Raw genomic sequence first — 22,990 nt, 5'->3', positions numbered from 1 at the left:
CTTCTGTTTTGTTCTTCACTCCATAAGAGCTCAATGATTTGAATACTTTCTCCTGGAGTTTAGAAACTAACTAATTTGTTTCCACTCACTAACCCTGATACATTTTCTTTCTCCAGTACTGGATCAATATTGCCCACCCAACAGTAACAAAATATTAATGGCTAACATTGGTTACCACACACTGTAGACATGGTTAATCTCATTGTAACTCCATCAGGTAGGTTCAAATATTCCCATTTTTTGGATGAGTTGGAATTGGGATCTTTCTCTCTCTCTTTAGGATGCTTCCATTCTCATGACAAAATATTATGTGTACTATAACGGGTATATAGAAATTCAATATACAATTTTGTCTACTTTTGTGTACCTTTGCATATTTCCATCAGGAAAAGGTACGTAAAAGCAAAATAAATAAGTACTGTCTGTAATAGTGGATGACTGTCCAGTGTATCTCTCCAGCTCCGACCTCTCTTCTAAACTTCATCTAGATTTATATCTAGGGACTTTTTTGACCTTTACACTTGTGAACACCTCACAAGCATTTGAGACCTGATGGGACTGAACCTGCACTCCCGCTACTTCCTCCCCAAATCGCTCTTCTACCCATCCTTCCCATTGTAATTTATGGCATCATCAAATGTCCTGTACTCAAGATGGTTCCCTCTCCAGCACCTCTTGTACCCAACCCATCACCAAGTTCTGCCGGTTGTAACCTCCAGAGGATGTCCTAACCATTCGCTTCTCTGTCTGCAGTGTCAGCCACCACTGTTTTCCAAGTCATCATCACCCTTCACACTTCCCTGACCCACTCAGTGAGAGTCCCAACTCCATCCTTATTGCCATCTGGGGACCAGACGACCCTTTAAAATATAAATCACATCAGCCACTTATTCAGAACCCTTCAATGACTTTCCATTTCCCTTAGAATAAAATACAAACTCCTCACCCAGCCTTAGGTGGCCTTGTGTGATCTGGCCCTAGTACCTCTCCCATCACATCTTGCACCACATTTCCCACCTTCCTCTCCTCAGTCCTCTTTTAGTCTCTCTGCTGCCCCACCTGCTTTTTTGTTGCAGAGCTACACACCCCTGCCCACTCTCTGTTTTTCGATCTTCTCTTACTCATCCTTTATATCTCCAGCTATATATTCCTTCTTTAGAGAGACCTTTCCTAACCACCCAATCAGAACTGGCTTCTCCTGAGTAATCTTTATAGTGCCAATTGTGGCAGCCATCACAATTTGCAATTACATGTTAATTTGTGTTTAAGGGTTTAATGGCTGCCTCTCGTACTCTGAAGATAGAGAATATGAAAGCCTTTAGATCCTAGCACCTAGCACAGTGACTGGCACGTAGTAGGTGTTCATGAAGCATGTGGTGAAGAACTGAATCTCCTTGTCATTGTCTTCTGCACTCTGGGAAAGCATCTCAAAGATGTCTTTCACATGAGCAGGTGAATTTTCTACCACATCCTTTCTATCCTTTACTGACTTCATATGGATTTTAATTCTCTTGTTGCCTTTGGAATTTTCTTAGTCTTTGAGTCAACTACCTTTTCCTCTTTTACTCTTCATCTTCCTGTGACCTTTTGCTCCTCACGCACAGAGGTTATGATTACTTGCAATCTTTTGAAGATGCCAAGTAGTGTGACTTCTTTCTTCAGGACCTGAAAGCAAATAATTTTCCACAAATATTTCCTTTCTCCGAGTCTTCCAACTACTTATTTTATCCCATAGTCTTTGTTTGTAAACCCCAACTTGTTTTTTCACCCAACTTGTTTTTTCACTTAAGTCATACACAAATAAGGGAAGACCCTTCCAGACTCAGTGTGTCAACAGAATGCATGGGTTGCCTTTAGTCTCAACTTCTGTTTGGGTAGCAGTCCCATCCCTTTGATACATCTGTAGTTGGAAAGTGGGTGAGTTGATGAGCACAGCTTCCAGTCCACATTTCAGCTTCTAATAGGCTTTCTCTCATTGCACCTGTTGAATTCTGGTGGTTATTGCCCTCCTCTCATTGTCTCCTTCTCTGGTACTGGAAGCCAGTGGCAGTAAGTGAAACTGTTCTTCCTATATCTGTGGTCGCCTACACTGAGTAATGGGGGAGGATATGCTTTACACCACGGCCACTTGGTCCTTACTTCCTGCCTAGTTGATTGCTGGGCTTGTTCTGTCTCAATGTGAAAATGTAAAAAGACAGTTGGGTAGACTGAGGGGTGGGGATGGGGGCCGGAGGGGTCAGAGGGCGCTGTTGGGGGTGACGGGTTTCAAGGCAAGGGGCAAAACTCAGGAACAAAACTGCCTCACTTACAGTGTAGCTCTTTGGAATCAAGAGAATTGAATGCCCAGTTCTCTGGCTAGTAAAGGCCCGAATCTCTGAGTCAGGACACAGTTGGTGGAGCAATAACAATATACCTTAAAAAAAATATATTTCTCCACTTGCTCTCTTTCATGAAGGGAAGCCTGAGTATTCCATAATGTGAAGTATGGATCTATTTTTCTCAGTCTAACTCCATCTGCCTTAAAATTATTTTCAGGGCTGCTCACAATTTTATATTATGTTGCCTGTCAATCTTTCATTATTTTAATGGGTTTTTATTCTTTTCTGTAAGGTCATGGGATATTAGTGAAAAGTTGTGAGGAGTTTCACTGGAGGACTGTAATATCCAATTTTTCTCTTATCCGCTTTCAACAAAGAACTCTGCAGATCCACAGAATATTCATGAATATGATTTTTTTTTTCTTAACATCTGCTCCCATAGCTCTGTCAGTGAGGAATTCATCATTCCCAAAGCATTCCATATGCTTTTCCACTCTGCATTTACCCATGCAATTTCCCCTGGCACAAATCCTCTTCATTTTTTGGCCTCTAGCAATTCAAGAACAGGATGTTTCGATCCTCCTCTTCTTTTGAGCCGAGGACACTGTGACTCCATGTTTGTGAGTACAAACATTCTAATCAGAATCATGCCAACATTGATGAAATTTAATGAAGAACATATTTTCCTGAGCAAACTCAAATCAATTTAATTCCTTGATATCATTTTTCTGTATAATGCAGGTAAAATGTTTCTAGTATATATTTAAATTTATTTGCTTTTATTTTACTGAAATTATTTTCATCTGGAAAATTCTTGTTCATAAAAATGTCACCATGGAGACCTCTTTTAAAATTTGTCCCAATAGGGCTTCCCTGGCGGCGCAGTGGTTGAGAGTCCACCTGCCGATGCAGGGGATACGGGTTCGTGCCCCGGTCCGGGAAGATTCCACATGCCGCGGAGCGGCTGGGCCCGTGAGTCATGGCCACTGAGCCTGCGCGTCCGGAGCCTGTGCTCCGCGACGGGAGAGGCCACAACAGTGAGAGGCCCGCGTACCAAAAAAAAAAAAAAAAAAAAAAAATTTGTCCCAATAAAAAAATTTAACCTCTTACAAGTGAGTTTACTTTTATGGCAATTTTGTCTACCTGGGAGTAACCCTGAGCCAATGACGGACAGCAGTTGGATGATAAATATCCTAGCTTCCTTGTCCTCTGGTGAGATGACTCAGGTGAGCTCTACACAGTTTTTCCCAGTACCCCGGGGAAGGGGGTGGGATTGACCCCCAGTCACCCCCAGTGAAAAACTGCTTGCTGATATACCCTTTACTGGCTCATCCCCAGCCCTTTCTTATTTCCCACCTCCCTACTGATGCTTTCTGGAATGACCTCTTAGATCATTCTAATACTCTCATTCTAGTCTCAGATGGAGTCAGCTTCCAGGGAGTCCAACCTAAGATTACAAATATAATTGTATAAAGTTTTTGCCATTGTCAGTTATATTGTGTTGATTATTTTTATGGAGTTTAAATTTTCCATGGTTGGTGTTTTAATTCCCAGCGATAAAAAAATTTTTAATGAGTTAAAATAAATGAGCCCCTAAATAAAAATGAGCCATTTTTTCATCTTAACAAATTTTACTAGGTGCTATTCTATGTTGATTATTTCTACCAGAACTAGAATCCACTTGAATAGAAAACTGATAGATTGGATCTGGATGCATGCCTGGGTCAGAACCTCCTGCCTCATGTGACATCCTGTGCTTTTTTGCACATCCTTTTTTAAAAAGCCTTTTTCATATTCTCCACCTAGAGAAATCCAACTTAATCTCCACGACCAAGTAGAAATGCCAATTCCTCCATGAACCTTTTACTGATTCTCATCAATAGTAACTATAACTCTGAGCTCCCACAGCATTCCTGTTTTTCCTTCTACTTGGCACCCTGTCTTAAGTGATTTTTAGGTGTTTCTGTTTCCTCATTAGATTGAGAGCAAAGTAGATCTTTTCTTTCACTCCCACTAGCACCCACATAGCAGGTATTCAATAAGAGTTTGAATGTATGTTTTCATTACAGAAGATGGAACCCTACAAAGAAAATTCTCATAATCCAGATCTAAGGAGAATGCTGTTTAGGGTTTCTTTTGAATCTGTAATGTATAACATGCTTTTCTCAGTATTTCGTCTCTCAAATATATTTGATTCTTAATCATTTTGTTACATTAGTATATTTTCCATCCCTTTGTTTTCTCTAAATTGTTTTATTTGCTTTCCATATTTAATGAAATGTGATATGATTTTTAATAATTGCCAATAATTAAAGATACCTAGTCATCGTTTGAAATACTATACTGAAGAGTGATAAAGCATAGTTGATGAAGAATCCTTCAAAATCCATAAAACACCAAAATATCATTGAAAAATGCATAAATGACATGAACAGGAATTCACAGAACATATGACAAATAGACATGTGAAAACTACTCAACACTCACTATAATCAAAGAAATAGTAATTAAAATACAATTTTCATCTATTAAATTGCTAATTTATTTATTTCTAAGTACAGGGTATGGTAATAGAGAAACTCAAATTCACTGCTGATGTGAGTTTAATATTGTACAACTTTCCTGGAGCTTAACCTAGCAATATTTGTCAGGGACTTCAGTTCATTTTTTTATTCCATCTTACAAAACTACATTTAGGAAACAATTGTAAGTCTGGAACATATCAAATGAAAGAAAATTTTTAAACGTAGTATAGGAACAAGAGGGGCATGGTTAGATAAATTATGGTACAGCCATATTATGTAACACTAAGCAATCACTACAAATATTTTCAAAGAAATTTTAATGACTTGTGAAATTGTTTCTAATAAAATTTTATGTGGAATACAGGATACAAAACTAATCTCACTCATCTCCATAACACTCTGATCCCTGAGACAGCTTTCTATTGACTCCTTATTTTCCTAGGTATGAGTCACTTTCCTGTTTCTTAGCATGTCTCACAATTTTTCATTAGAAACATTTTAGATAATATATCGTAGCAACTCTGGATCCTGTGGGGTTGTTTTGCTGTTTTTTTGGTTTGTTGTGTGTTAGTTTAGTGACTTGCCTGGAGGAATTGTGGTGGCTATTCCCCGCCCCCCTCCCCCACCCATGTACAACCACTGATGTCTCAGCTCACTTTTTTTTTTTTTTTTTTAACTCTTGTTTTTATTTTTAAACTGGGATGCCCAGGGATCACCGGAGTCATCATAGCTTTGTGGTCAGCCAATGATTGATTGGTCAGAAGTTACACTTAAACACCTTGAGCCAGTAAAGCTTCTGCCCTTTGCTGAGCAATCTCTGTGTGTGGCCTGGGGAATGCATTCAAAGTCTGTGCAGTTTCCAAGTCTATTACAGCTTTTATTTTCTGTGCTTGCAAGGCCTCACATCCAGCCAGGGACAAGTAGCTTGCTAGGGCCCTCTTAGGTCTCCCCTTAGTTACACACAGCCTTGTCCATAAGCACAGCTTCCTAGACCACCAGGGTTAAAGTAAATAGCTCATTCACAAGATCTCCTGGTCTGTCCACTAGTCTATTGCTAAACCCAATCACTATTGAGACCTCAGGCTAGCTGCAGTGTCGGCCACAGTGACACATGGGATTCTCCACACTCCATTCCAGAGAAAGGCTGACCCCTCCAATGGCCCTGGTAGAATTTCCATGCCACAGAGCTGGGGAACAAGGAGTTAGGATGAGAACAGCCCCAGGCTAAGACATCAGACTCCCACTGTCCTTACTGAGGTTCAGTACATTTTCTTGAATAAGTGCTTCTCAAGTTGTTGGATGCCTTTGGTCAATTTCCAGAGTCTTTACATTTTTTTTGACAAGTTTGTTCACTTTTATCATTTTTTTTTAGGGAGAGGATTTGCTGAGCTCCTTAGTTGGCCATTCTGGAAGTCCTGCTCCTTAAATCATACAAGTTGTACAAATTAATCACACAAACTTATCTTACTCCTGGGGGGAGAAGGTGGGACCTTCCTTGGGATGTGAAATCCCCAGGGTAATGTTGCCTTGGCAAGATTTTCACTTCAAGCCTGGAAGCTAACTGGAGCTGCAGGAGTTAAGTCCTACTTTGTAAACCAGAGGGCCTGAATCAGTGGTCCTCTGTGCTTGTTTTCTTTCAGTTACTCCTTAGCCAGGTTTTTTCAAGAGCATTCATGGATCATGTATATTCCATGAAAAAAAGAGCTCCGTGGTCAAATGTTTGATTTACACCTAGCTAAACAAAATCAAAGGAATTTACATAAGGACTTCTCAGAGGCTTTTAACATGCTAATGTTTGAGATTCTCTAAGAAAGAGAAATGATATGTAGGGTTTCCTCAGATTATCGTGACCACTGAACACTATCCCCCCCCCCCACCCCAAGAGCATTTCAGGGGATTAATGATCTGCAAAACACCCTTTGGTCTTGTTTTATTTGACATTTTCAGCCTGGGTCAGAAATACTGGATATTAAGGGAAGAACTATCTGTTGACAACTGTGATAGCTGTATGCATCAACCTTTTAGACATAGGAGCGATGGTAGTGGAAACTGAATGGAGGGAAATTCCTCTGGGAGGTCAATTTTGGCAGACAATCTAGCTCTCTAATACAGCTGCCCCTCCTCACCAGCAGTATTTCACTGGTGATCTTCCAAGTTTCTGGGTTCTATTTTTATTAAGGCAGACTTATCATCTGCCAGACATTAAGTCAGACTCTTGGAAAATAAAAAGACAGCATCTGTCCTCAATGAGTACAGTTAAAGGTAAGGTAAAGAAGACATTTATAATCAAGTTTTAGAGGAGGTGGGGTCTAGGTATCCACAAGGTGCTATGGTAAGACCAAGGGGACATTTAAAAAAGATGACAAAGGCCATGATGCCCAGGCTGGTTCTTGAAGGCCAAGAAAGGGTTAGCCAGGAAAAGAAGAGGGAAAGATCATGTGTGAAGGCAGAGAGGCTGGAGAGAACATGGCATATTCAGGGAACTCCCAGCAGCTTGCATAGCTAGAGAATAGGGCACAAGAGAGACTGAACAGGTATGAACAGCATGCTAGGGAGTCTGAATCTTATTCTCACGGTGAAGGGGGATTACTAAAGGCTGTTGAATCTCAGGATCAGGTTTACCTTTTGAAATTTCACTCTGGAAGCAGTGTAGAAAATGGACTGTGGAGGTAGAAGATCAGAGAGAAAGCTCCAGGAGGCCAGCATGGATGGCAAGGTGAGGGCAGTTGAGAGTTTAAAGTGATAGGAGTGGGTGAAGACGTTGGGGTGAAGTGGGAGAAAGGCAAAGGTAGCGCCACATAATAATACATGGAATACAGGACAAGGGGCAGGTCTGGGGGGGAGAAGATAATGTATTGAGGTTTGCACTTGTTCAGTTTGAGATTCCAATAAAACATGTGAGAGATGTTCAGAAGATGGTTGGAACTCTGGGTTGAGAAACAGAGATTTAACAGGTATCAGAATAAAAGTGGTAGGTGGAGCCATAGATGTGGGTGAAACTGGACAGGGAATGTATAGACTGAGAAAAAAGCAGAGACAAAAACCCTGAGGAACTATATTATCTCCCTCTTCCAAATGCCTACAGAATCTTTTTGTAACTCATATAGCAATAAACATTTAGCCCAGTGCCTATTATGTACAAAAAGTATCATGCTAGATATGAGGGTACAAAGAGGAATAAAAGAAGGTCCCTTCATCCAAGGAGACTATGATCTAATTGTGGAAGGAATTACACCCAACTAGTATGCAAAATGAAATGAAATAAGAGCTATAAATGTGTTGAGCATAGAAGAGGCAGTTAATTCAATGGAAGAGATAAAACAGGTTTCAGGAGGGGAGGAGCGCATTTGAGTTGGGCTTTGCAAAATAAGTGGACTTTGCAAGCAGGGAAGGGGAAACAAGGCAAGCGATTTGAAGCTGGAAATTAGCAAAGATCACAACAGAATAGAGTGCGGGAAGTGACAGAAAGAGGCGGGAAAGGTGGCTTGAGGCCAGGATCCAGGGAATCCTGTCCATGTTTCTCAGGAGTCCGTTTTAAAGAAGGCACACATGTGCCTAAATATATCCAAGTGCTTGTGTTGTAGCAGATTCATTTCTACCGGATTCCCTAATTTCAGAAATGCCTTTAAGAACAATGAATCAAAAATGCTAAGGAAATCTAAAAATCACCAAACTAAGGCTTGAGGGCTTATAAATGCTTTTTCTCAGTTCTCTATTTCCATTCTGCAAAACTCTGTTAGTGGAACTTTAATTACTTGGCTTCACTATAAAATTTCCATTGCATGTAAGTGTAAATAATTTCACTCAAATGCTCTCATTTCAATCTGTGGCTGAAAGCATCGGTAGAAATTACATTTTTGTGGCACTTCCTTGGCACATTGAAGGAAAACAAAATGTATACTGTTAATCAAGTCATGAGCGACTTTGAAAGTGATAGATTATATCAAGATAGTAAATAATAAGAGATGAAGTATATTTTAAAGATTAAAAATATTTTATTTAAACTTTTCTTCATAAACACTTTTAACATTTTTTTTCAATTTAAAAACAGAATGGATAGCATAAACATGTTTTGAATAGATTATATTCACGGCTTGGGAAAAATTACCTGACAAAAATGTAAAGGCTTCCAAAACAGGTATAAAAGGCAAACCTTAAATTATTCTAAGATTTTTAAATCGGCCCTAGGATTATTTGACTACTGGCCCAAAATGTACCTAAAGGTCAAAATATTTTTTCTATAGACAAAATATGCCCAAGGGGTATAGGGCATATACAAGTTAGATAGAAAATAACCTCTCTGATCACCTCACTGGAACATTCCTTCAGAAAGCAAACACCTAATCCTTACTGATATACTGATTAATAAGGTTTTTAATGTAGTTGTTCCCAAAGATGTAAAAAGAAAATCTAAGAACATTAAGGAGGAACAAACAAAGCTGACAGCATTCTCTCAATGTTACTCGTGTAATATTGAAGTTATACTGGTATACTGAAAGGAAACGACTTCCATGAGTTTACCTATTCCAGTCTATGTCTATTGAATATTTGACTTTATAAACTCTTGATAAACTAATTTTTCAGGACTTTCATTTTTAAGATAAATCTCTTTTTAGAAGATATTTATCCCCAAACCAACTCTAATCTGATAGAATGTATGATCCCTAAAAATGTTCAGAGTACAAAAAAAAATAAAAAATGTATAATAGGCAAACAGGAAAAATGGCACGAGCAGTTTTACTGCCATATAGCCCTCATTTATATCTAATTTACACTATTATCTATGTTGTGTTTTACTTCAGTCTAAAATTTTAAATTACGTATTCTCAAAAGAGCTAGTCTTTTCTGAGAGATAGCTTATAAACTGAAATAACAATTTATATTATAAACTGAAATGTTATGACCTACAACCACATATACATATATAAAAATAGTCCCACTGAACGTTTGACATGTTTAGATAATGCAGCTCAAATAATTTGTTATAAAATACTTTAAAGCTTAGTTTCATGTAATTAAGACAAAACCATTTTTACCACTTCTCCCCACACAAATGTGTGTCCTTTACTATGACTCGAGCAGGCTTCCCAGAATGAGGTGTCCAAAGGTGCTGCTTTAGAAAAGATAAGTGAAGGGCTCAGTCAATATTTCACAAATTATAGTAACACTCACACAGAGTAATGAGGACACAGAGAAAGCTGTCTCAAGAAAAGCTAATAATTCTATTAATTAAGCTTTACTTTTTAAAAACCAGTAGTATTTCTTCCAATACAAAACCTTCAACGTGAGAATCTTGAATTTTACGAAAAGGTTGTAGTGCAAGGATTTTCTTTAAGCAGATTAAAATAAAAACTTATAAGGTCAAAGACATGGAAGAGAACAAACGTTTCTAATTAAGATGCAATTAACAAAAATCAGCTATTTTTGTAAAGTCTGGCATTTAAAATGTAAAGTGAAAATTAACACACAAAGATCACAGCAATTACACTATATAGTTTTAAATCTTACTGAATTTTAAAAAAACTATTTTGAGCACATATAATGTATATAAACAAAAATGGTTCCAAATGAAGCACACAAAAAATAAACTTGAAAAAAATTCTATGAAAAAATTTTCCATAGTTTAGTATAACAAAAATAAATCTCTTTCAGCAATTAAACCATAATTTTAAAAGGGAATGTAAGTTAATCATGGATTTAAAATAAGCTAAATTAGCACTACATATAAACAGAAGAGTTTTCTCATACATTCAGAACCCAAGCAATAACAACTATTCTTAAAGCTCAAAACTGATTACAGCTGACATCAGGTCAGACATGACTTACGTGTGAAGCTTAACCCAGAGTTAGTTCAAGTTAAAAGATTTCACAAATTTTCCAAAACATGAACTTTGATCTTGGCCTTGTGTTTTTACAATGAAGACCAAGAATATTCAATTGTTTGCCCAGATCTTACTTTAACTAGGACTACGAAGTCATATCTAAGCAATTAAAGAGAACCACCACTGGAGTGTAAAAGCCTGATGGGGTTCCCTGTCTCGGTCTTTTCCAGCAAAAGACAACAATGAGGAAAATAATGAAGACGTTACTGTTATTTTCTTTAAAGCAAGACGGCACACATATAAAACACTAAGCCAACTAATATATTAGAAAAAGAATTAAACGGCTAATCTAACTCCTAGTTTTCAAAAGTAAAATGACTAAAAATGATTTTTAAGATGTAGAAAAAGGCTTTTACCCATATTACCATGGGAAACAGGATACTGAATTTCATTTTTAGAAACTGAAAGTAAATCATAGGACCACTTAATAAAAATTTAAGTCTCATATACAAAAGAATATTAAGTTGATTTCTAAAGCCAATCCCAATGTTTCGCTTTTTAAAAAACTACTTATGTACCTGACTGCTTCTAGCCTCCAGTTGTAGAGTTTTAAAATCAGGTTTTTTTCATAGTTGTCTATTTTAATTGCAAAAATGAAACAAGTCTTCACATTTCCATGATTTCACTCTTCCATTTTATATTCAGTGGCGGCAGCAGCAAAAAAAAAAAAAAAGTAAAACTAGAAAATTTACACAACAGCCATATAGAAGGCATTGCAATATTGCACCAATATCCTAAGATCTGGCAAGTTTTGCCAGTGTAGATCTAGTCTGTATCATATATAGAGTCTACTCAGAAGAAAATGACATCAGTTTGAATGATCCACTCCCTGGTTATTCTTGCTTAATTTTGACAACTATATGCTTTTTCTTCGAGTTTAAAGAGTTGAAAGGTGCGGCTAATCCTAAAACACTTACTATAAATGCTTTTAAACAGTTATTCTTGATCCATTCTGAACTTTGAGGTTACTATCTTTCATGCTAGTAGCTTTCAGTAAATAAAACAAAAGCTGAGGGCTTACATCCCCAGTGCCACTAAATATTTTGTACTAAATAAACAAGTAGATATGACCAGTTAAGATTATAATTCTATTCCTTACCTCTAAGTCAAAACTGAGCTCAAATTTTCCACAAGTTGCTACTTTCCATTCAATAACAGATGCAGCAGCCTTATTGAATGTAAAGAATGGGAGTTGCACTTACTTTTAAGGGGCCTTTATTTAGGACTCTGGTATTACCTAAATTCTCTTTAAAAGTGCTTGCACGCTGCAGGGCCAGGGCTTGTCATATACCACTCCGATTCTCACTAAAAACAGGGTAACATTAAACAGACTGCAAAGAAAAACATTTTCAAAAAGAAGACATACATCGATAAGCAACACTAACGTTTACTTTTGAAAATAAAACATAAAATGTTAGTTTTCATAAAACCATACATGTTTCAGGAATATAAGGAGTTTGAATATTACTGAATCAGTATGGACTGAAGATAGGCTACTCTGATACCAAACGAGGACTCCAGTTCTTTTAACTTTCTAAAAATGTTAATACATGAAAAGACGTTACATCTAGAATACAACAAGTATGGCAAACCGTGTGTGCAAGTGCACTAGCTTAAAAATATAGAATCCTAACCACGCATAAAAGGGGATGTGCCTTATATATTCATAAGATGTAAGCAAGTATGGATATGCTCTCACTAACACAATGCAGATAAGAGAAGGCAGCTTAGAAATAGTGTTCTGAATATAAAAAAGTTAAATTTGTAGAAAATTTATATTTTTGCATTTTCAGCAAAAAGCCATGCAAAAAGGTCAAGAGTTTTAAACTTAAAAAATAAAATCAAAAAGTCTAACAGACTGCAATACACCGAAATAAATGTTCAAAAAGATTTCAGATAGAGATAGGAACTGAAATTACATCCAGTGACACTTATCAGGTCTTCTCTTAGAAGATGCATGACTCCTACACTGACATTTGAAAGAAATGTTTAAAGCATAACATCAACTTCCCAGATAAGTGAATCGTTCTATTAAACTGCTTCTGGAAGTAGTTTCAAGAGCTAGTGCTTAGAATTGACTTATTGCATGAGTTTGAGGCCACTAAAAAGAAAAAACAGGATGCGAGAACAGAATGAAAACATTTTCATGTATTACACCAATGGCTTTGATAGTAAAACTAGTGAGGTTCTTCTTTATGTGTTTTAATTAACTACTTTGTCTCAAACAAATTTTTTGTTTGGCTTTATTGAAGGGAGAAAGATGCCATTAGTTGCAACGTCTGACCTCGTCCAGTATATATTCTGGAAAATGCAGGTTGCATACTTGTAAACCATCCAGCTTGCAGGGCATCCGCGGGTACTCATCTTCCTTCCATTTGTTTTCATCCGGATCAAAAGTGAGAATAGAATCGCTGTAATGACCATTGTAGCAAAGGCCTCCAAGAACCATTATCTGTTTGTCCAGCACAGTCACACCATGGCCACTTCTACCAATTGGCATGGACGCCAAGATGGTCCACTGATCAGTCTCTGGGTTGTACACTTCTGTGGAAGGGCATCCCTGAGACTCAAAAGAGGCCCTCAAGATCACACAGACACCACCGAAGACATAAAGCTTGCCGTTGTAAGAAATCATCTTGTGAAAACATCTAGCGTAATTCATTTTGCTCTTATTCTCCCAACAGTTGGTAACTACTTGAGTTCTCCTGGTCCGCTGTTCTATGGTCCCTTCTTTACTGGGGTCAAACACGCACACTTGTTTGGAGGTGGAAGATGAGGTGATTCCACCAGTGATAAACAACTTGTTATTGAGCACTGTCCCCTCATGTCCATACTTGTTAACTGGATAAGGATCCACAAATTCCCATTTATCATTGGTGATATCATATCTCTCTGTTGAATAGAAAGTCTCATCTCTGGTTCTGCCTGCTACAGCGTAAATAAACTTTCCAATAACACCAACTGCAAATTCTGAACGTGGTACAGACATGTCTGCCATCCGGAGCCAAGAGTTTTGTCTCGGGTCATACCTGAACACTTTGGAAGAAGCATGGAATTCGCCATCTGGGCCCAGTTCTTCCCCACCCAACAAGAACACGAAGTTATTCACGATAGCAAGGCAGTCCGGACGCAGAGGTACTTGTGGGCCCTCCAGTTCCCACCAGACTCTTGGTTTCTTTAAGAGAAGTATTTTACTGTTAACCATGCTATGTCCAATCATGCCTCGGAATACTGTAGTTTGGGGTTTGGCAGAGCGGATGCGGCTTGATTTCATGTCCAACAGAGGCTGCTGGTGAACGTTCTGAAAGTAATTCAAGGCTTGGTCAACTTCATAGCGCAGCTGTCGGGAGTATCTATAAAATTCTGATGTCTTAACCTAAGAATACAAGTAAAAGAATTTAACAACAAAAACAAAAAACAAAACATCAATGGCAAACAAAATATCAAAGCCCACTAAGATGATTAGCTTATGATTTTAAGCTACTTTACTAAAACTGATTTCCTGTTAAGATCACATACTTTCTTTTTATTATTTTTTTTACAAAGCTTTTATCATATTTGTTTTTGTAATTTCTATTTGTACTAATTTATGCACATTCCCAATCTTTTTAAAAGTAAACAAGTTATTTTCCAGGCACAAGCTAAATTTCTCTAACAAAATGTATTAATCATCTAATATATGTCGGGCCCTGGGCTACAAGTGGTGGCTATACGAGGACAAGTAGAGGTTTCACAGTAGAGGAAATGTTGGCCTTGGTTTTCTTAACCACAAGGAACACTGTAAGAACACCCATGGCTGAATAATTTGGGGAATTAAGTTAGTGAGTTAGTAAAAATTTAAATACACACAAAATTCTCAGTTGGTTTTTGACATAAAAACTTGGTGTGATATCATTAACTCCTATAGTAATAATTCAGTTGACAAGAAAAGGTCAAACTTTTTCCTTTTTGTTTTTGGGGTTGGAACTACCTAATTATAATGACTGCTAACATCTTATGAAGCACTTTTAAGTATCATGCTAACTACTGTGGGGAGATGAAAAAAAGAAGTATAAGATGTGGTCCATTTCCTCAAAGAACTTAGAGTATATTTCAGGAAATGAAAACAAATACACATCTACCAGTTTTAAGTAAATGAGGCAATTGACAGTTAGGTATGAAGCTGTATAGCTCATCTGTGAGTGCTATGAACTTTAGATACAGAACATATCAAACTGGTCCAAAACATTCAAGGGATGTTTTGTGAAAGAGGTAGGAAGTTGGAAACCAAGCAGAAACAGCCTGTATCATAATGACAAGGGTGAGATAAGAGGGCTAGGATTTGGATGGTTACCATTTGGATCCTGTAGAGATAAAATCAACAGATTTTATACTTTTTCTCTTTATTGAAATTGTTCACTATTATTATTTGCTGATTTCTTTCACAGTTATTTTGCTAGGAGGAATTAGGTTGTATGTCCAATCATTGTGATCGTATGATTAATTCTTTGTATTAAGAACAATTATACGATCTTTCCTCTTAGAGGGGTCATTAGGCTAACAAATTAAATATTTAAGGGCCTACTGTGCACAGCCAGTAGTCTGACTGCCTCACAGGTTTTGAAGTAACAGAATCAGCATAGTAATTAAGCATGACATCAAGCAGCCCAGTATGGTGATTAACAATTCGATTTAGGAAATATCTGACTTTGCCACTCACAAGCTGTGTGATTTTGGGCAAGTGACTCAGTATCTTTAAGCCAGTTTCCTCATCTGTATTACCGGGACAATAGCGCCTACACCTCATAACCCTAAGGTAGGAGACAGGCAAGATAATCCTACACGGAAAGGACTTAGTATGGTGCCTGTCATGTGGCAGTGCAGAAAAAATTACGGCTGTTATTAGCTATTATTACTGACCAGGGGACATCTGTGGAAGTGTCACTCAATTTACGTTAATGCATCTGATGATGTGCGTTTGTTTGTGTAAATATTCAGTCTTCCAGAAAGTAGAGGAGAAATGAGAAAAACTGTTACTCTGTACCTAATCCTCACCAGAAAAGCATGACTGATGACATGCAAGTAGGAGGAAGCTTTAGAGGAAGCAGCCGTGTTGTTTGGAGATCAAGAAAGAAAGGAAGGGGAATGCTGCCCATAATGGATAGGCAGATTTCAAGATTTCAAAGGAAAAACAGGATCAATTCCAAGATCAGAAACTGTGTAAAGAAGCTCAAGAAGGCTTGGAGGCTCTCAAAAGCATAATGCTGACTACATAATTGCAAAACATACTGATGAGGGGAAGAAAGGGGGAAAGTATCTAAAAAATCTGATGTGCTGCAGAGAGCTTTCTGGAATTCGGATGTTAAAAAACCACTTACGACAGATGGTAAAAAACAGGCACATAAAACAAGTATTATAAAGAGTGAAATGGAGCTGTAAGAATATTGTGAACAAAGCTAAAGCCTTAGGAGGAATTGTGACTTTACAAAGTGCCAGATAGTGAATAAATGGCATTTTAGGGGTTAAAGTAAAAAAAAAAAAAAAAAGTAGAGGAAAAAGTGAATTCCCCCCTGGAGGAGGTGGTTAATGTAATATTAACAAAGATAAAGAGAAACAGCCTCCTATCTTATTCCCATTCTCGGCTAAGAATATTATATTCTTTCCAATCTGAAGATCAAACACAATAACTAAGAAAAAACTTAAATCCAAGATGGCTGAGAAAAAAGAAAAACCAGGCAGATATTCTCACCGAGTTCAAGTCATCTGATCTCACAAATCACGTCCTGGGATCCTAGGAGCCTTCACAGATAAGGTTGCTTAACTGTTCTCTGTAATGTGTGTGGAATCATGAAGGATGGCAGAGGACTAGAAACCAGACAGATTTCCGAACTAAGACTGGTTAGCTTGAGCCTGATCCTGCATTGTTAAAAACTAGTTAGCACTTGCATATAAGAAAGCACTACAAACTAGGAGGCAACACATACTCACCCAGTAATGCCAAGACTGACCATTTCTGGTTTAATTTTTGATGATGTAACAACACTGCTACAGAATGAGAGAACCTATGACTTCAGCAAAGTAATCAACAAAGCTTAGTCATAAAGAAAACAGAAACACTAGGGACCCACGAACCACCTGAAATTGCAACAGTAGTTATGTTAATGCATTTGGGGGAGAGGGGGGAAGTCCAAAGCTTTTATCAGATGTTCCAGGGATCCACAAACTCCAAATGTAAAGCTTTAACTGACTCTATCCTCACTGCGAACCAACAATGTGATATGACAGTCTTAAGAATAAAATCATGGACTGAATTAGACAGTCCCACCCTCTCTGTTCAGGTGAAACCACAACTAAGTGTTCAACTCCACCAGTGTACTTTAGACAACAAAGTGGATCATGTCGAGAAGACAGCAAAGAGATCCAAATCACAGGAAGAGTGGTCAAACAGATGAAGAATGTTTCAATCCACGAGAAGACTCAGGAGAGAAAGATGGCAACTGTTTTCAGGACCAATAAGTAGAAGTTAAGAGAAAGACTTTAGGCCAATATAAGGAAAAGCTTTGCAATTAGGACTGACAACATAATGGATGTTCACTGCATTATTATTTGTAAGAGCACAAAAACTGGGCACAACTCACATATCTATTAATATGAAATTGGTTGACCAAACTCTGGTATATAACATGCAATCGTTAAAAGGAATGAGATTAATCCACATGCAGTTAACACAGACATTCAAAATGTCAAAATGACAAAACCTGCAGAACTGTATATATAATACTCTCAAAAAATAAAAATGGACTGTTTTGCACAGTCAGCAGTATATGCAGGGGAAAAATGTATATAATACGAGTACAACATATAGTTACCAGTGAGCTCGTGAGGGGCTTGCCCTTTTGAGATTCGAAATAGGTCTGTATTGGGCTTTTCTACAGGGACTACAGTAAAAAGGGTACAGGTACATGTTCCCAAAGTGAAGAACTGTCTACTTCTGGAGTCTAGCATCCTGCCACTGAAGGTAGTGCAGGTGTGGCCACCTAACAGGAGGGCTGGAGAGGAATTCCAGCATCACACGAGGACTAGGCAGAATGGACTATAATGGCTTTCCACCTTCCAACCCCAGGTTCTTGCAGATCATGTCAAACTGGGCCAGCTTAATGGCTTCCTAGAGTCACTTCCTAGCCTTTTCTTTTTTTTATATACCCAATCTTCTGGTCCCTTTGTCCTCTCCCTATTCATTCTATCATGCTCCTTTGATATTTGGGTTCCAATGAGTTTACAAGAATCACTTCAGCACTATGTTGAAGTCCCAGTCAAAGCTACATCTTTACCTGATCTGTTCTACCTCTAAGCCCACAATAATGGAAGTTGTGCCTTTTTAGATAGCTATTATACCCTAAGAGATATTCTAACCAAAGAAATTTAGCTCCTACTTCTCTCTGCCAAGGCTAGAAGTTCTAGACCTACCTTGCCTTTTCCCAGGGCTACTTATTGCTGCAATTTTCCTCTAAAACCACACAATATCAATAAGCATAACTAGCTTCTCCATTCATGATAGAAACAGGAAATTAATGAATCTGTGATAATCCTGGACAAAGTAGTTACAGATACACTCTGCTTTAAAACAAAAAGTGTAGGGCCAAAAGCTTCTTTGTGAATGGAATCACTTAAAATGCATTAATGAAAGGAGCTATCCAAAAAGAAACGTGTGGCTCATCTTTTCACAGAGAAACCATTTCTCTCATCATTTGCTCCTCATATAACAGTTTAACTATCTGTGTATCAGGCTCTCTCAAAAGAAAGATATGGAAAGAATGACATTTCTTTCATGTTCTGAATTACTTTCCTTATCCTTCCTAGGATTTAAAAAGCTGTCTTATTTTAAAACTTGGAAAGATTATCACTTTTCTTGCTTTGATATTTTAAAAAATTGTATTATGAAAAGCATTTTGAAGTGAAAGTATTTATTACCTCTTAAAAACAGTGATCTGAACATTTTAAATTGGCCATTTCCTCCTCTAATCTTTTGGTTTAATGAAATTGTGTGCATGCACATATGCATGTAGAGAAAATGTGAGAAATTAATAATTTTGAACGTGATTCCTCTAAATATGTTTATTAAGTCAAAGAAATAATAGCTAGCCATTAGCACTGGGTAAAAATTCCATGATTCTCTTCTCATTGTCAAAATGTTATATAATCCACTTACTAACTTTTTAACTTTTCAAGGTAATTTGTTTATACTGCTCTTAATTTTGAAAGAATTAAAATGAAGCAGGCAATATAATTAAAACAGGCATTTCCATAGAGCTTACTACCTTTATTTGATTAAAAATCTACAATTTAAAAGTATCTACTAAAACAGGCTATAGTTTAAAAAATTATTTTAGGCTTTCAGCCAGCCAATTTAAGGTATTATCAGCTGTTTCACCTTTCAAAAGGATTTTTTAAATGCCCAATATACTAAACCAAAGAAACAAAAGGCCTTTGATTAGTTTATCCAGTTGTAGGGAGGTGGGAGGGGTGAGGACTGAGGGTTAGAATAATCTCTGAACTCAAGATCCCAGGTTTTAGACTTGACACTGTCCCCAAGTCACTGTGTGACCATGGAGCCTCCAGTTTAGGTATTTTCCCTTTATAAAAGGTGTAAGTTGCATGAACAGACATCTCTCTGGCCCTCCTACATCCAAAACTGCTAACCTAATTTTTGCAATGATGAGTATAAGGTGTCATGTGGAAGGAAGACTGAGTCCTGGCTGTCAGTTTTATCATTCTTCCTCCATGATTCAGTATTCTCAAAAGAAATACCCAGAAATAAAGCAGTTACTGTCATGGAGCTTTAGTGCGAAAACAAATTATGTCTTTGGGAACCACAGCTACATTTGATATTAATTTTGATATTCAGTAAAATGTGGAAGTCTTTATATGTTGTACTGCAAAAGCATCTACCCTGATATCAGAGGTTTACTTATAAAATCATGCTCAGGGCTTCCCTGGTGGCGCAGTGGTTGAGAGTCCGCCTGCCGATGCAGGGGAAACGGGTTCGTGCCCTGGTCCGGGAGGATCCCGCGTGCCGCGGAGCGGCTGGGCCCGTGAGCCATGGCCGCTGAGCCTGCGCGTCAAGAGGCGCTCCCACACGGGAGAAAAAAAAAAAAAAAGAAGCCCGCCCACCCCCAAAAAAAAAAAAAAAAAAAAAAAAAAATCATGCTCAGAACTGAAGCTTGTATTGATTTATGTGACACACAAAAAGCTAGTTACAAAGTACCTTTAATTAATCCCTTTGTCCTGAAAAACTGAATAATGACCAGGGATAAGGCTATTTTAAAAAATTAGTTCCTGTTAAGCACAAATCCTCTCAGTAACACTATAATTGCAGTCAAATACCAAACAGTTAAAACAAATTTTAAAAAGGATTACACATCCTGTCTTCTCCAAGTAGGCAAGAGTCTAAAGTATTGACAGCTTCAGAAGGCAAGTGACCAGGGCAAATGGGGGAAAGGGAAAGGACTCCCTCACGACAATATTCTTATAAGAGTTTCAGCACAATTTGATGAGTCCTCTATCCCTTCAACTTTTCTATAGATAGTGAAAAATATTTAACTCAAAAATAAATGTGCTTCATATGTAGAAAATAAAGTTATGGTTACTAAGGGGGAAAGGGGGGCGGGTGGGAGGGATAAACTGGGAGATTGGGACTGACATATACACACACTACTATATATAAAATAGATAACGAGTAAGAACCTACTGTTTAGCACAGGGAACTCTACTTAATACTCTGTAATGACCTATATGGGAATAGAATTTAAAGAGTGGATATATGTGTATGTGTAACTGATTCACTTTGCTGTACAGCAGAAACTAACACAACATTGTACATCAACTATACTCCAATAAAAATTAATTATAAATAAATAAATAAATGTGCTTATGGAATCCCCTGGGGGTCCAGTGGTGAGGACTTGGCGCTTTCACTGCCAAGGGCCCAGGTTCGATCTCTGGTCGGGGAACTAAGACCCCACAAGCTGCGCTGCAAGGCCAAAAATAAATAAACAGATAGATAACTAAATAGGCTTAGAAAGTCTAATTTCCTTCCAATTTTGGTACAACAGTAATAGAGCACCACTAGAAATTAATTGAGTGCACAAGCCTAAAAGGTAGAAAATAATGTAAAAGACTTAAGAATATCTTATCACCTGATTACACTAATATGTAGATAGTACAACTAAGTTCTAGAATTCACAACTTTTTTTACACAATTTTTCCCTACTTATGGAAATACCCTCAACTACGTCAATATTTTATTTATAAATACGGAAGAGCAGAAGGAAAGTCAAATAAAAGGTTTAATCCTAGAACTAACTTCTGAATGAGCAAGGCTTACCTATGACACATGTAACATTTTCTGGGTAAATATTAAATTTGAGAATTAAAACTTTAAAGCCTAAAATCTTAATATACCCCCGTGGTTCCTTTCCTGCTCCTAACCTTTTCTCCAGTCATTTTCTGAATTCTCTGATCCTTTTCGATTTCTGCGTATCATTTGGTTTCTCTCCCTCTCTTTATTTCCCAATTCATTAAAAAGATTTTCTCCTTTTACAAGTAAATGTGGCTGTCCCCATTCCATGTCTTCCTCTCCTGTTACTCCACAGTCAGTTTCCAATTCTATGCTTTTGTCTTCATCTCCCTTTTATTTAAAAGGAAAATCAGCAAGTTAGGTTGAATTTTTTAACTCCCATTTTCAGTAGGTTCCTACCAGCTTAATACAACCTTCTAATAGTCTCTTTCCCAGGGGATTTCACAGCAGTCAACACCTAGTCAACTCCAGGAACCTGGAGTGAATGCAAGTCAAAGGTGGAAAATAAGAGCACTCCATATCTATACACAAAGGGCAGAAGACTGGAGAGGAGAAAAACACCTTGGGTGATTTTTAAAGAAGTGCACATGTATTAATTACAATCATCCAAGTCCATGGGGCTGGGAGGGAGGGGTCGATAAAAAAGAGACTGATGCAGAAAAAGACATTGACTGAGAAAGTACGCTTAACCCACTGACCTAGTTTCAAACAAAAACCTGCTAATCTCTGTGCTTTCACTCCAAGGGGCAAGTGAGCTGATTGTTAAGTAATTTCAAGTTTATAGCTGTATAAGTACTATTTAATATATGAAGAGGATTTAAAACTTTTTCAAAAACAACTCAAGCTTATTAGAAATTCTAATCAAATTTCACATTGGAAATCCAGGTTACTGTCTTCTAAAAAATATTTTTATTGTCAAATACAGCACTGCTTGTTTCTTCTAAAACTGTGAGGGTTAGAGGGAAATTTGTTTTTTCCTCTAGATTTGTCTGGCTGTAGTTTAAGTCATTAGAAATAATTACTTTTTTCGAGTTTTGGGGCTAAACTGTTTTAACACTAAAGTTAATGGTTTGGTTTCTGGACAGAAATTTTGGATTGGTCGAGTGCTAGATTAATCAAATCATGTTGCAGTGCCTAAGTGAAGGAATTCTGAGGGGTACACAGCCCCTACATTTTTACATAGATGTGTCCTTGCCCAGGCAATTTCATTACCAAGTGGGTTGTGCCTCAACCAAGATATCGCACCACCCAAGCACGACACATTAAGAATAAATTTCCTTATGTGTCATAGTCCATTGTTAATGCTATATAAACCAACTATGCTGATAGAGAAATATTTGGAAGATTATCAGTGCTTTGTGAAGACCAGTTCTGAGAGCTACCATGTTCTTAGGAAGGTACTAAGGGTCTTAGTAAGGTATACTTGGATACTTAATTTGTAATCCTTAAATTCTATCAGTTTCAAGGTGAGTCCAGGACACCTTACCCCATTTTAAACTGTAGCTTTTAAAGCCACAAATTCTGGTCCTTAAGTAAAAGACATTAAAAAAAAAAAAAGTGTTAGCCTTTCTGAAGCATTTTCACTCTGATCCTAGGATTAATACTCACTAGTAATGAACTTATCTTTTTTCAATGGACTATCGAAATTATCTCAAGGCTGTAAATATCCTTATAACAACAAACTTTTATAAAATGCAGATATGATTTGCTAAATCCAAATATATTCTCAGTGAAGGAGAACTAACATCTTCTCTCATTAAAACATTAGCTTTGCTCTTCAAAAGTTAAATAAACCTAATTTGGGGGGATATGGTGAATTACATTTAACAGGTTAGGGGGAAAAAAGCACATTAGGGTATCTGAATATCATGAGCTAGTTTATAAAACAAAATATTTGGAATAAAGCAGAATTCATCTATATAATCTGAT

General features: G+C 37.5%; 1 protein-coding gene across 5 annotated transcripts in view; it reads right to left on the bottom strand.

The window, feature by feature from the left end:
- Positions 1–8,814: 8,814 nt before the first annotated feature.
- Positions 8,815–22,990, bottom strand: part of KLHL15 (kelch like family member 15) — a 32,072-nt gene continuing 17,896 nt past the window's right edge. For 2 of the 5 annotated variants that reach the window (XM_027096713.1, XM_027096711.1), the window contains one exon: positions 8,817–14,101. In XM_027096713.1, the coding sequence (XP_026952514.1) occupies positions 12,992–14,101 (1,110 nt within the window). In that variant the 3' untranslated portion in view covers positions 8,817–12,991. Of the gene's footprint in view, positions 14,102–22,990 lie in introns of all 5 variants that reach the window. The other 3 variants (XM_027096715.1, XM_027096714.1, XM_027096712.1) reach the window with 2 other exon arrangements.

The sequence above is a fragment of the Aethalodelphis obliquidens genome, unplaced genomic scaffold (assembly GCF_003676395.1).
Source record: "Aethalodelphis obliquidens isolate GAN/ISIS:26980383/991018 unplaced genomic scaffold, ASM367639v1 scaffold107, whole genome shotgun sequence".
NCBI lineage: Eukaryota > Metazoa > Chordata > Mammalia > Artiodactyla > Delphinidae > Aethalodelphis > Aethalodelphis obliquidens.
Note: the sequence above shows the minus strand (reverse complement) of the source record. Positions and strands in the feature narration are given on the sequence as shown.